The sequence below is a fragment of the Trachemys scripta genome, chromosome 2, assembly GCF_013100865.1.
Source record: "Trachemys scripta elegans isolate TJP31775 chromosome 2, CAS_Tse_1.0, whole genome shotgun sequence".
Classification (NCBI taxonomy): Eukaryota; Metazoa; Chordata; order Testudines; family Emydidae; genus Trachemys; species Trachemys scripta.
Genome location: NC_048299.1, coordinates 37,927,351 through 37,940,463, shown reverse-complemented (window position 1 = coordinate 37,940,463; position 13,113 = coordinate 37,927,351). Strand labels below are relative to the sequence as shown.

At 39.2% G+C, this 13,113-nt stretch overlaps 1 protein-coding gene across 4 annotated transcripts in view; it reads left to right on the top strand.

Annotated features, from left to right (window-relative positions):
* Positions 1-13,113, top strand: part of CACNB2 (calcium voltage-gated channel auxiliary subunit beta 2) — a 370,084-nt gene that overhangs the window by 325,375 nt on the left and 31,596 nt on the right. For 2 of the 4 annotated variants that reach the window (XM_034760328.1, XM_034760330.1), the window contains 4 exons: positions 2,788-2,864; positions 8,565-8,584; positions 11,622-11,702; positions 12,063-12,121. In XM_034760328.1, the coding sequence (XP_034616219.1) occupies positions 2,788-2,864; positions 8,565-8,584; positions 11,622-11,702; positions 12,063-12,121 (237 nt within the window). Of the gene's footprint in view, positions 1-2,787; positions 2,865-8,284; positions 8,419-8,564; positions 8,585-11,621; positions 11,703-12,062; positions 12,122-13,113 lie in introns of all 4 variants that reach the window. The other 2 variants (XM_034760327.1, XM_034760329.1) reach the window with 1 other exon arrangement.

Below are 13,113 nucleotides of genomic sequence, written 5' to 3'. Positions count from 1 at the left end.
GTGGCTGGCAGTGTGTGAGTCATGGCGTCATGATGATGGGGGGGTTGCGTTATGACACTGAGTGGGGCATAGTTTGGGGGGTGGGGAGCAGCTCCAGAGTGAAGCGGAATAAAAAAAAAAACAGATGTAACTGCATGAAAACGGTGGCCCAGTGTCAAATATAAAAAAGCCCAAAGTCGCTTGCTATACACTAGTTTGTCTCACTGTCTCTCTGAGTTAGGTTGGCCCCCCTCCCACTGAGCAGCCCTAGCTCATCATTTCCCCCATAAACTGCTTGTCCAGATCACACCATGTAAAAGCCTCTGTATTGGCCTCAGCAGATGTTTCTACTCCAATCCCTCCCTACCCGTGACTCCAAGTGTGCCAGGAAATGGTGTCAGAGGGATCTGGCAGCCATTGCAGTTGTTGTCCCTTGGGTAGGATCACCTACAATCTGGCACTCCAGCTGACAAACTCGAAGTGGGGGTTACAGAGTGCCAGGCTTTAGTTGCTGATCCACCTCATGCTAAATTTAAAAAAGATAAGCTGATATTGCAGATTAACCCTTGATTCCCAACAAAGGTTATCTTAAAGTCCTATTTTAACCAGTCAGTTGTTCTGCACATATTATTTTCATGTCCATCTTGGAAAAGTTCCTTCTCTACAAGCTTTATTCTGGAGAAGACTAAAGCCCTAAGAAAATGTAGCCATCTTTTTTCTATTACATAAACATTTAGGAATTGCCTTGGACTATTAGTCCATCTAATCCAGTATCTTGTCTCCGATACTATTCACTACCAGGTTCTTCATAAGAAAATGCAAGAAATCCTATACTAAATATAGGACAAACTGCTAATTAACACAAACTGCTAATAGGGGAATGTTCTTCCTAATCTCTGTCAATTAGTGGGGTTGTGCCATGAATCATAAACCAGTTATCCAGTTAGCTCTATTTTTCTAGGTAAATAAAATTAATTTTCTTGATATTGTTACTGAGTGAATCTAGTTTCTATTTGAGGCAAGTGTTTGTTTTGTTAATAATTAACAAGCTTCCAGAAGCATCTCTGGAGATTCTTAGTTTCTGTATAATTGGGATACTATTGTAATTGACATTGTTTTGGAGAAAAGGAACATTTCTCACGTGTAATGCACTCTCTCTCTCTCTCACACACACACACACACACACACACACACACACACCTTTCCATCAGAGTTTTGAATGATTTTGTTTTGATTATTAGCTTATTTGAACATTTTAAAAAGAAGTGAGAAGTAACAGGTATTGACCATTGGAAAGCCCAACCAAATACTGTAAGAGGTGTACATCTGGTGAAGAGGCATTTCCATTCAGAACTTTGAGCTGTGCATAGGGTGACCAGATCACCACACTAAAATATCGGGACACATTGGGGTGCCATCAGCCCCACCCACAGCCCACCCCACTCCGCCCCAACTCTGCCCCAGGTCCCGCCCCCTCCCTGCTCGCCCCCCCCACCGCGTCCTTCCGCATCCCCCAGCCTGCCGCTGGCTTGTTGCGTCTCTCCTCAGTCCCCTACCCACTGCTCTCCTCCTCACCCAGCCCGCCCTACCCGCCGCTCGCCTCTTCACCCCCCCCGCCCGCCACTCACCCCTACGGCGCCGACTTCCCCTCTGCTGGGTGGATGCTTGCCCACCCCCCGCCTCTGCACCACTCTCGCCCCGCGCCCATTCCACCCCCTTCCCCCAAGTCCCCACCCCTGCCCTGCCTCTTCTCCGCTTCCTCCCCTGAGCGCGCCCTGTCCCCGCTCCTCCCCCCTCCCTCCTGGAAAGCGCTAAGTGCCGCCAAACAGCTGTTAGGCAGTGGGAAGTGCTGGATGGAGGGAGGAGCGGGGACACGACACACTGGGGAGTGGGGGAAGAAGGAAGAGGGAGCTTGGCTGCAATTTTTCCCCATGGGTGCTCAAGCTCCGGAGCACCCACGGGTCAGTGCCTCCCTCCCGCTCGCCTCCTTACCTGAATATCAGGACAAACAGCATCCTAATTGTACATTGATCGGAACACGGGACAAAGGGTTAAATATCAGGACAGTGCTGATTTTATCAGGACACCTGGTCACCCTAGCTGTGCATATTCCAACCTTGCATTTGCCAAAGTTACTAGTTCCACATAGTGATGATCAATTGTTGTGTGTGCTTTTGAAGACAATATTTTTCGTTCCTTGAGTACTACTATCAGCAGTTCTGAGAGAAAGTATATGAAGGCAAAAATTGTAATCTGTACGTCCAACGGATTTACTGAAAAAGTGTTCATATTAAGATAACAATGAAAGTAGGTATATCTTCCTAGTAGATATAACTACCAGCAGAATAAATCGTTAGGCATTAAAACTGGACCAATATGGAAACAAATTGACATGTGCAATCCCTCAGTCCCCAAAGTATGCATACATTTTGTGTAAATTTAAACTGAGACCAGGAATACTGCCTGCAGGGCCGGCTCCAGGCTTTTGGCCGCCCCAAGCAGCCAAAACAAAAAAAACAAACAAAAAAAAGTTGCAATCTGCGGCGGCAATTCGGCAGGAGGTCCTTCACTCCCAGGCGGAGTGAGGGACCATCCGCCGAATTGCTGCTGAATACCTGGAAGTGCCGCCCCTCTCCGGAGCGGCCGCCCCACGCACCTGCTTGAGAAGCTGGTGCCTGGAGCCGGCCCTGACTGCCTGTCTTTGTTAGTGGCCCATTTGAAAGTTTGAAAGAGAGATAATGAATACATTCTTGATTTACTACTGATAAGACTCTAAGATTTTAACACTGATTTCTTGCTGTACTCTAGTAAATCAGGAGGAAATTCATCATCCAGTCTGGGTGACATAGTCCCTAGTTCCAGAAAATCAACACCTCCATCATCTGGTAAGTAGATCACTAGCCTTTAGACAACCTGTTTATAGAATTGTGTGGTTAGTCCTTTAAGATTTACACTACTTTGTGTTATACTTTTTAAACTGAGTTGGAGAAAAGGTCTTCCTAACTTTTAGTCTTCTTTGGCATAGTGGCAGGTGGTTGTGTTGTCATGTGAGACTGGTTTGCGTCTGTGCTGGAGATGAGGGAATTGGACAAATTCATTATTGCCTCTGCCTGGCTATTTCATACAGTGATATGGTTGTTATCAGATCTGTTCAACTGCTGTCTTGATTTCACTATGATTTATGTTATAAAATCAAGGTGTGTGTGTGTGTGGGGGGGGATTAGGCTGGAAAAATAAGGTGAAATTAAACCTTTCCAGAACTTGTGCCCTTCTAAAAATGTGTGATTTGTCAGCTGTTGCTGTTTTATACTAAGGAAGTCAAACTTTTCTCCTGAGCAATTCCTGATGAGTAAGGATAATCTTCTAGTACCGGAAGGAAGATGGTGCTGAGATGAATCAGGAATATATTTAGAGTCCTACAAACCTACCAGAAACTACATCATTTTATAACATCAGGAGCTTTTATTTGAAGAATTTTATTAGGTTTTACAAAGCAGATCATGACTCAATTCTTGTAGATTTGTTTTACTTTTTTGATGCAGAATTATTTTTAATAAATGCTTCTTTGCATTTAGAGCACCAACGGGCACATTTGAACTTAGTTTAGGTTAGGTTCAAGAGGCATTAAGCAATTGCACTTGTGAGTTGCACCAGCATACTAAGAATAGCTTGTTTAATTAAAGGAAACTGGGACATGACCGGTTATCTTGAACAGAATCCTAAGGAGTATGTGTGCCAAAAAAAAAAGAGAGAGGGAGTTTTCATTGTTATGTCAGTTGGTGGAAAAGAAATATTTCCTTTATATTCAAATACCTAAACTTCCTAAAATATTTTTGTATAATTTTAACTACTAAATTAAGCAATTAGAAATTTATTAAAACCCTACCACTGTGTTAGGGGATACTGTATTGCTGGATGTTTCATCTTTTGGATGAGTGAAAAAAGAGAGGTACATAGTACTTGCAATCAATAAGAACCTCATATCACTCTTTAGTCTTGTCTACACAAGCAGAAAGAGTTTGTTTTCCAATCAAGTTAGCTTCACTGGACCCTAGACTACACTACAACCAGCTTAAATGATCAAATTATGAAATAAGATAATTTGATTGAAAAACACACTTTTCTTTTATGTGTAGACATGGCTTTGTAATAGTAGTAGTGTTAAGCCTGATATTTTAGCTAATTTCACTTCAGTTCCCTACTTTGACGTTTCAACTGAAAAAGTTGTTCAACCGAGTATTTAAGTACATACTTAAGAGCTTTGCTGTATGAGGACACTAAACTGAATCAATGTGTGTTGTTAAGGCTTCCACTTTCCACCCTGAGCAGTGTGATCTGTGTGTAGTTTTATAGCACTTGGGCTTTGTCTGTAGTGGTAAGTGATATTTCAGGATGAAACACTTTGTATACTAAAAATATTTGCACAGCAGATCAGCAAATGTATTTCCATTTATTTGACATATCTTATTTAATGCCCACAGAATGTTTTACAGAATTTGGTGGTATGAGAACTGAAAATGTAGCCAGAAAATTGAATGATTACTTGAGATATAATTTGAGACAGAGATGAGCCAACCTGGTTATCCAAAACATGCATGGGTGTGTGGAGGAGCCCCAACTTAGCCATACTGAGCCTTCTGAGCACACAGTCCCCTCCCCTGTATTTAAGCATTCCTATAAACAAAGCTTTTCGGAAGCCATATTTCCAAGAAATTAATTTTTCTATGCTTGACGCCTTCATATCGAGGCTTGGGGAACATAGTCATGAATAGTGAATATTTACTTGCTGGTGTATCTCAATATTTTTGTTTTTGCATATTTTTGTCTAAAATATACTAAGAGGAGAACTGATAGTAGTGCGTTAGTTAGGCATAGCAGTGGACAAGCACCATGTATATCACCCCATTCCACTCTCATAACGCACCTGAGTTCTGACCTGCAACACTACTGCTATTCTGTTGCCAGGCGTTCTGCTTGGGAGAGACTGACAACTGTACCAAAGTATGGACTAATTGTGCAGAAATGGGAACTAGGATGAGTTAATTTCACTTTTCAATTTTGAAAAAAACCCAGTATGTTACCAGGCTGACTAATTTAAACCTACAGTGCAAAAAACAAACACCAAACAAAATGACCAAATACTGAAAAATGAGATACTGTGTCTTTCTGGACCAGTCCAATCAGTCCATGAAAGCCTCATAGCCTACATAATAAATGTGATGGCAACTGAATATAATGACCAAACATAAAGACCCAAAATCACAATATGACCAAGTATATTAGAACAGCAATAATAACTACTATTGACGAAGGGGGATTAACATGAGGAAGATCAAAGAAGAAAAATGAAAGCAAAGAACACAACCTTAAAATGACAAATACAAAACCAACAAACTAATTTGTCAGATTAAAAAAATCAAATTATTTTGCAAAACTGAAAAAGACTTTTGAGGGGAGGGGAGTTTTTAGCTTGAAATATTTCATCCATCTCTGGTAATACCCTTGCTTTTCCTGAGGAGTCTTGGAACATCAACGCCTGTATGTTGTTTGAGATGGCCATTGCATTTATTTATGCAGTAAGGAGTATATTTTACTACTTACTCACTGGCTATTCAGTTACTGCAGATGCCTGTATTATAGAAAAATTCATCTTAGTTCTCTTTGAAAATGTCTTTATCGGAATGATGTAGGTGATTTAGTTAAACACACTCAGAGTAATTTGCATAGGAGTGGGTGTAGCAGCTGGTGGTATCTTCTTTCCTCGCCCAACTCAAGACTAGGGTCTGGGCAGCTCCGCAGCCAAAGGGGGTGGGGACGGATAGCTCAGTGGTTTGAGCATTGGCCTGCTAAACCCAGCGTTGTGAGTTCAATCCTTGAGGGGGGCCACTTAGGGATCTGGGGCAAAATCAGTACTTGGTCCTGCTAGTGAAGGCAGGGGGCTGGGCTGGGCTGGGCTGGGCTGGGCTGGGCTGGGCTGGACTTGATGACCTTTCAGTTCTATGAGATAGGTATATCTGTGGTTAGTCCCCAGTTTGGCTTCCTGCTCTATAGTATTGTGGTGAATCCTATTTAAACTCTCCTGTTCAGCATTTATTACACTTTTTTTAGTGTTCAAGTTTTGGTTCTTATGTATAGTTGGATTTTTTTTTTTTGGTCCAGAGGGTGAAAATGTGAGGTGCAGAGCTGGAAAGTGCAGAAGCTCAGGACCTGTCATCTGGGCCTCCAATCCATGCCACTTGAACCAGTTAATCAAAATATCTCCTGTTGCAAATATGTTCATAGTAACACAGTAACTGAGAGATAATTGCCCTTGTTTCTACTGAGTTACTCCATTTTATTCTTATTGATTTTTATACTATGTAGCACACTGATTGTATTATACAAATAATAATTGCTGTTTATAATTTGGGAGGGAAAATGTTGGAGGAAAATATTGTTTTATTTTTCTGTGGCTGTTATAGTGGAATAAGAGTGATGTCAGAATGGAGATCTGGCCAAATGATCTTCTCAGGAGGCCATGTTTAAAGTGCCTATTGAGGAAGATGTACCTCAATAAGACTCTTGGAGATAATTGCATGAGAACTATACGTAGTCAGAGATGTAATTCCATGCTTGGGTATCCCTAAGCCTCTGAATGACAGAAGGTGGGACTGGACAACAGGGAATGGATCACTCAGTAATTGCCCTATTCTGAAGCACCTGGGAGTGGCCACTGTCAGAAGACTGGATACTGGGCTACATGGATCAGGAGAAAATGTGTGTTACTCAAATAGAAGAGATGACTGTCCCAAGTAACTCTTAAATCAGAAGCTGCACGTAGACTGGCTGATCCCGTTGTTTACTAGTCACATAACTTGGTGGCTAATACTGGTGCATGGATCAGTGCTGTCTCACCCACAAAACAGCAGCATGGAGATCACCTAGGTAGATTTATAATACTCAAGGTGATCGTTTATAGTTTTAGCGAAAGTCTTCTTCTACCACTAATGGACCTTGTAGGCCTTGGATTAATTCAATTCCGTGTACTGCCTTATACAAGTGTTTCCGAAGTTTGTTTGTTTGTTTGTTTGTTTTAGAGAGAGACAGACTCTCGAGGTATCTGTCAGAGGGTAGGTAAGATCTTCCCAGGATAGGGATACACAATTTTTGTGGCTTAATTCCCTGTGTCCATTTGTCAGCAGTGGAGGGTGCTCATTGGAGACAAGTTTAACATAATACCCAAGATTGGGGTAGACTGCTCTATGTGAGGGTGCCTGAAAAAGCCTAGGATACTTCGTTTCAGATATAGCTAGCAGACCTCTGTTGGCCAGACACTGAGGAGAGCTCAGTTTTTCATTCTCCTTTGCTTTCTAGAAACCATTTAGCACTGAGTCCATTAATGTTGTTATTGTTTACATTGCCATTAATCACTAACTTGCTGTAGGATGCACCATATATTTATGCTGCCCCCTCTGTCTGATGGATATGATTTTCTTTTGGAGAAGGGGGTGGAGTAGCAATGGTTTATTGTTGCCACGTCCATCTTGCCCTCCCCACTTCCTCACTTGATCTTTTCAGCAGAATTCAGCATGCCTCCAGGATAACTAGGCTAGGTTTTCTTTCTTCCCCTTGCCATTCATTTAAGTGTTCATTAACATTAGATGTGTTTTATTATTTCTAATGAATGTATCTTGTGCCTACTGTACATTTTTTATTTAAATAATGTGATTTTAAAAGGTAGTGCCAATTATATTCTGCTCTTAGATAATTGTGTGTAACTAAGTATCTGACGCAGATTTTGACTCATGGAATTAAAAACTTCAGACAGAAAAATTTTCTGTGTTTAGTATCCTAAATACATAATACTAAAATCTTAGTTCAAGATAGCACATTTTGAACTAGAATTCTGTAAAATAAATATATAAATAAATAATCCAGATACTGTAGGTCAGATTCTGTTCTTTTACACTGATGTAAATGCAGAATAACTCCACTGAAGAACTCCAGATTTGCATCGACATAACAAAGAGCAGAACTTGACCATTTAACAGTTTTGTGAGAGTAGACCTGTGGATGTCTGATTTAATTCTGTAAAAGAGAATTTGAAGAAAATGTTACAGTAGTTGTTACAGATATTGCCTTGTGTGTTTTCTAATCCTAATGTTTTGCACCTTTAAATTTTTCCCTTTAAGTTTTTACTGTGTTCTGTAGTCATGGTTGATTTTTTTACTTCAGGTAGTTTAATTTTCTTTTGTTTTTCTTTTTTAACCTATTTCTCCTCTCTCTTATCCGATCTGATAATTTTGAATTGTTTGTCTGTATATAGCTATAGACATAGATGCCACTGGCTTAGATGCAGAAGAAAATGATATTCCAGCAAACCATCGCTCCCCCAAACCCAGTGCAAACAGTGTAACATCACCCCACTCCAAAGAGAAAAGAATGCCCTTCTTTAAGAAGGTAACATCAACTTCCAAGCTCCTATCTGTCCACCTGCTCACCTGCACTGCGTCACATTTTTAGTCCTGTTAACTGTCTGCGTCCTTTGACAAGCCAATAACGTGCATGCTTTTGTTATTCTTTGTTTCTTTTCCATGCTGCTGTAGCTAAGCAGAAGCAGAAATCGGTAAGTTTACATTGACATGAGCTGTGTTTATCCTGCCACTGGCATCATTAGCATTATTACCCATAATCTATACAAGACAATCATTTTAGAACTAAGGAAGACACAGCTCAACTGATGATTGATTCCATGCATTAAAACAAACATGCTAGGTACAGTCAGTGACTCAGTGAAACACTGTTACAGTACTTATCCTTTTTGATGGAATAATAGGCACAATGGGAATTTCTTTAAACATTCAAGGAAGTAAAACATTGACAACTCCATATAATGCACCTTTCTAGTGCATGCTTATTCTATCTGTCTGTCTCTTTTTTCCAGCTTTTTAACTTATAATTCAGTCTATTAAAACTATTATTAAAATCTAATCAAATACTCAACTTGTACTTACAAAAAAAAAACCCTTCAATTTTAAATTTAGTCAGTATTTAAACTTCTAATCCACTAGGTGCCAAATCTGCAGATGAGCAAGACCAGTGGAAAACTGCAGACTTGTTTTGGCGGTCTACTGTGAGTTTTTCCTATTGTCATATATAAATTCTCTCCCAATGTTCTTGCCTTCCCCTCCATCAATCAGCTTGTAGCATCTTAACTATTGGAAATGGGACTGGTGGTCCTCTCTAGATCCAGTGCCTGTCCAAAAACTGGCCAACAAAGGTGCTACTGAATTATGCTGTTGACATCCCTTGACTGGGACTCTAAGGTGTGCCTATGAACCCTGCTTGGATACGTTGTCTATCAGCAAAATATTTAGCAGCTGCGATACTAGGCTAGCTACTATATTTCTACTTTATTTTTTAATCCTCAAATTTTTCTTAACGTCTCTTTCTTAGTTTTTAATTACAACCCTCTATCCATAGATAAGACTGTCATACTGCTTATAAGTACTGCCAATACGCAGTGTTGCCAATTGTGTGGATACATCCAAGCTTAGTGGTGCAAAAATTCCTCCTCTATCTTCCCTCTTCAAAAAATAGTGTATTCTTCTCCTCATTTCCAGCTGTGGTGGATATTTTCTGTAACATGTGGACAGTTGTCTATTAGAAACTGGATGGACACCCCCAACTAATTTCAGACAGTAAAAACCACTTAACAACAACCTGATGGTAAAATCTCTGCCAACACCAGTCTGGGACAGATTTCAACTAGAGACCTAGAGGGGAAAATTTCTGTAGCTTGTTACCTGATATTGTAGGGGATTGATCCCCTAAACTCTTTATTAATTTTAATGACTGATGCTTTCATCAAATAATTTTGTATAGTTTTTTCACTAATTTTCTGCTGACAAAATAGTTAATTTTAGTTGGTAAAGGCAAAAATAAACTGAGTTGCTGTGATACAGATTTTAAACACCAGTATTCCATCAAACAAGGTAATTTCTGTACCTTCCCTAATTTTTAGGTAGCGTGTTGACTAATAGCATCAGTGTTAAGATTTTGTGGATAGTCAACCGCCTTATAAGAAAGCTCTACTGCATTTTAACCTTGACCTCATAAACATTTACAGACCTATTATGGATTTTTCTTAGGGATTGTCACTGTAATGCATGCATCAGATTATTTACATTCCTAGTAACAAAAGTTGAAAGGGTATATTTTCATAATTACACAACATAGTTACAGGGCTTTTCTTCAAAACATCTTAAGTAAGATCCTGCACTGTGTAAGTAAGTTCTCTTCACATGCTTATGATGCCTCGGGCACTGGTATTCATTCTTCTTATGTTACCAATTATGTGGTGAACCTAGATATAACAAAACAAAACAAAAAAAAGATTCAGCCACAAGATTGTTTTCCATGTTTTAGACTGCTTTAGTCTGCTGCTTCTGTGGCATTTTGTGCTGTTGCTGTATTCATGTTTGTCTCTGTTTTTTGTGTTTGAAAATGTTTTTACCTTGGTTTTTTATTGTGATTAACCTTGGGACATGTTGAGTCCTGAAATAATTAACAATGACAATATCCCATGATGGCGACTGATGTATTTGTACTATGTACTAGGCCTTTGAAAAATAGATCTGGCATACTCCCTTTTAAAATTTTTCCAGGTTGGTGGATTTGAAATATGTTTTTTCCCCCCCTAAAACAAACAAAAAGCAGCCAAAACTTTATTTTTAAAGTTGCCTGATAAGCCAGTTTTGGTAGTCTTGGGGATGTCTTGTGCAAACAGTTTAGTTCAAAACTGTTTGATTCCTCTTCTTTACCATGAATATTAATTTATATGATTTTGGCAGTCTTCTGACATGCATTATGTATACCAACATATCGTAAAGAAAAATTACTCAAACATTCATAAATTGTGCATGATACATCAGTAAGTAGTTTATTAAATAGTATGTAACTAACATAACCCGCCTCCTTGAGAGCAGATAGGAGCTTCCTACAGAAGGAGCATTGCTGTTCTCAGCTGTGTTTATTTAAACTTTCTGTAAATACTAACATGACCAATCATTACTGTGATTTCATTTGCTAATGATAGTAATACATATTTTAGAATTTGTGGGTGTGACTATGGAAGTTAGAATATATGCACTTCCATGGGAATTTACAGTGATGTCACTATGATTTATTAAGCAGGAGACAGATATAAAAGAAGAGCTAGGCAATCCTTCTCCCCTTTTTTTTTTTGGTTTTGGTTTTCTTCCTCCCCTTGGTAATAATAGTTTTATTAGATTTTATAATGGACTTAATAGGGTCTGTCCTTACTCAGATGTCACAGCCCTACTGTTGGTCATGCCAAATAACTTTCAGAAACAGCACATACTATTAACCAATTCCGATTGTGTGTGGCTGTTTCGAAAAGGGCCAGTTCCCAATTGTATAGGGAGAGAGGGAAGGGATAAAAATGGAAGTTTTTTCAACAGAAATCCTCAAACCACACTTCTTATACTACATATCTATTTGCAGGAAGAGGCAACGAAAAATCAGTGAATCCCCAAGTCTCCCTTTGGTGACACTGCTGGAAATTCAGAGTTGCTTGTATTGTAAATTAATACCATTCTCTATGCATGCTGAGATTCTTAAAGTGTTTTCCCTTTATACAGACAGAGCACATCCCTCCCTATGATGTAGTGCCTTCTATGCGACCAGTAGTTTTAGTGGGGCCTTCCTTGAAGGGATATGAGGTAAGTAATTGTCCGTGACTATTTTCAGGATGTGTAAAAGACGGTCTGTCTTTAGTTTCCAATTTCAGATTAAGAGGGAATGATGTTGAACAGCATCGATTAATGTCACAGGAAGATTAGGCAAAAATATAAGAGACTATGGGATAAATGCTTTCTTATTTTATATTTTTGCTTATCAGAATTCAGACAAGGGAAGTTAAAATATTCAGATTGTAAATGTGCTTTTCACACCATGCCACCAGGAGTCACAAGTTTTTAATAATCCTTAAAACACCAATTAACCAATTTTTTGAAGTAATTAATACCATGTAGTATTTATTTCATAAGCAGAGTTTTAATTTGTTGCTTATTTGCTTTCAGGTGACAGATATGATGCAAAAAGCATTATTTGATTTTTTAAAACACAGATTTGAAGGGCGGTAAGTATTATGGAATGTCTATTTACTTGAATATGGTTCTTATTTTGAAATTACCGGGTTTCTGAGAAGTAGCATTCTAACCAGGATACCAATGGAAAAGAATGTTGATAATAGGGTGCAATTTATGTTAGAGCACCTCTCGTATGCAGTAAATTGTGGTAGGAAATGAAAGCTTCATGAACAGAGAACATTATTGCTGTATGGGGATGGGAAAAGTCCAAGAGACACACATGCATATTATTGAAAGTAAGGTGAAGATGGCGGTTTGTGGCCAGAGGTGGAAACTGAAATCCAAGTGACTAACCACTTGCTCAAAGTTTTATATGCATGGTAAAGGCATGAACAATTATCTTGTTTAAATTAAGCATTGTTTAGTTTAAGTTGCATGAGTGATACCTGCTCTCCTGGACAGATATGTTTGTATAGCCAGTAGTACAAGGGGATCCTGATCCTGATTGGGGCCTCAAGGCACCAGTGTAATACATGGATTAAATAACAATTCACTTTTTTAGCAGTGAGACATTCTATTCTTTGAATGTTAAGCATCCAGTGTTCAGTGAAGTCAATTGGAATCTTTATATTAACTTGATTTGTTGTTGAGTCAGGCCCCAAATGAATATATATATACCAAGACAGCTGCCTTCTGAACAAATAAAGTGGAGGAAACCAGAAGGGAGGCTTGTCTGTATTCTTTGATAAATGCTTTATCTGAACAGAGGTTGAAGTAAAAGTATGCCATCTCTCCAAGTGCTGCCAAATTGTCTGGAGAAAACTTGACATTTTCAATTAAGAGCTTCGGCTTTGTGAGATGCTGGACAATACAGAAAATTGTAATGATACTGTCTCCTAGGATCAGTCATCTGGCATACCATAGTAGTCATCCTTTATAGTAATGAAGTCATCAAATAATGGATATGTATCGTTCAGAAATTGTAGTGGCAAAATTTTGAGTATTGCGAGTAAAAAGAAGAGTTGGAACATCTTTCCTTTTT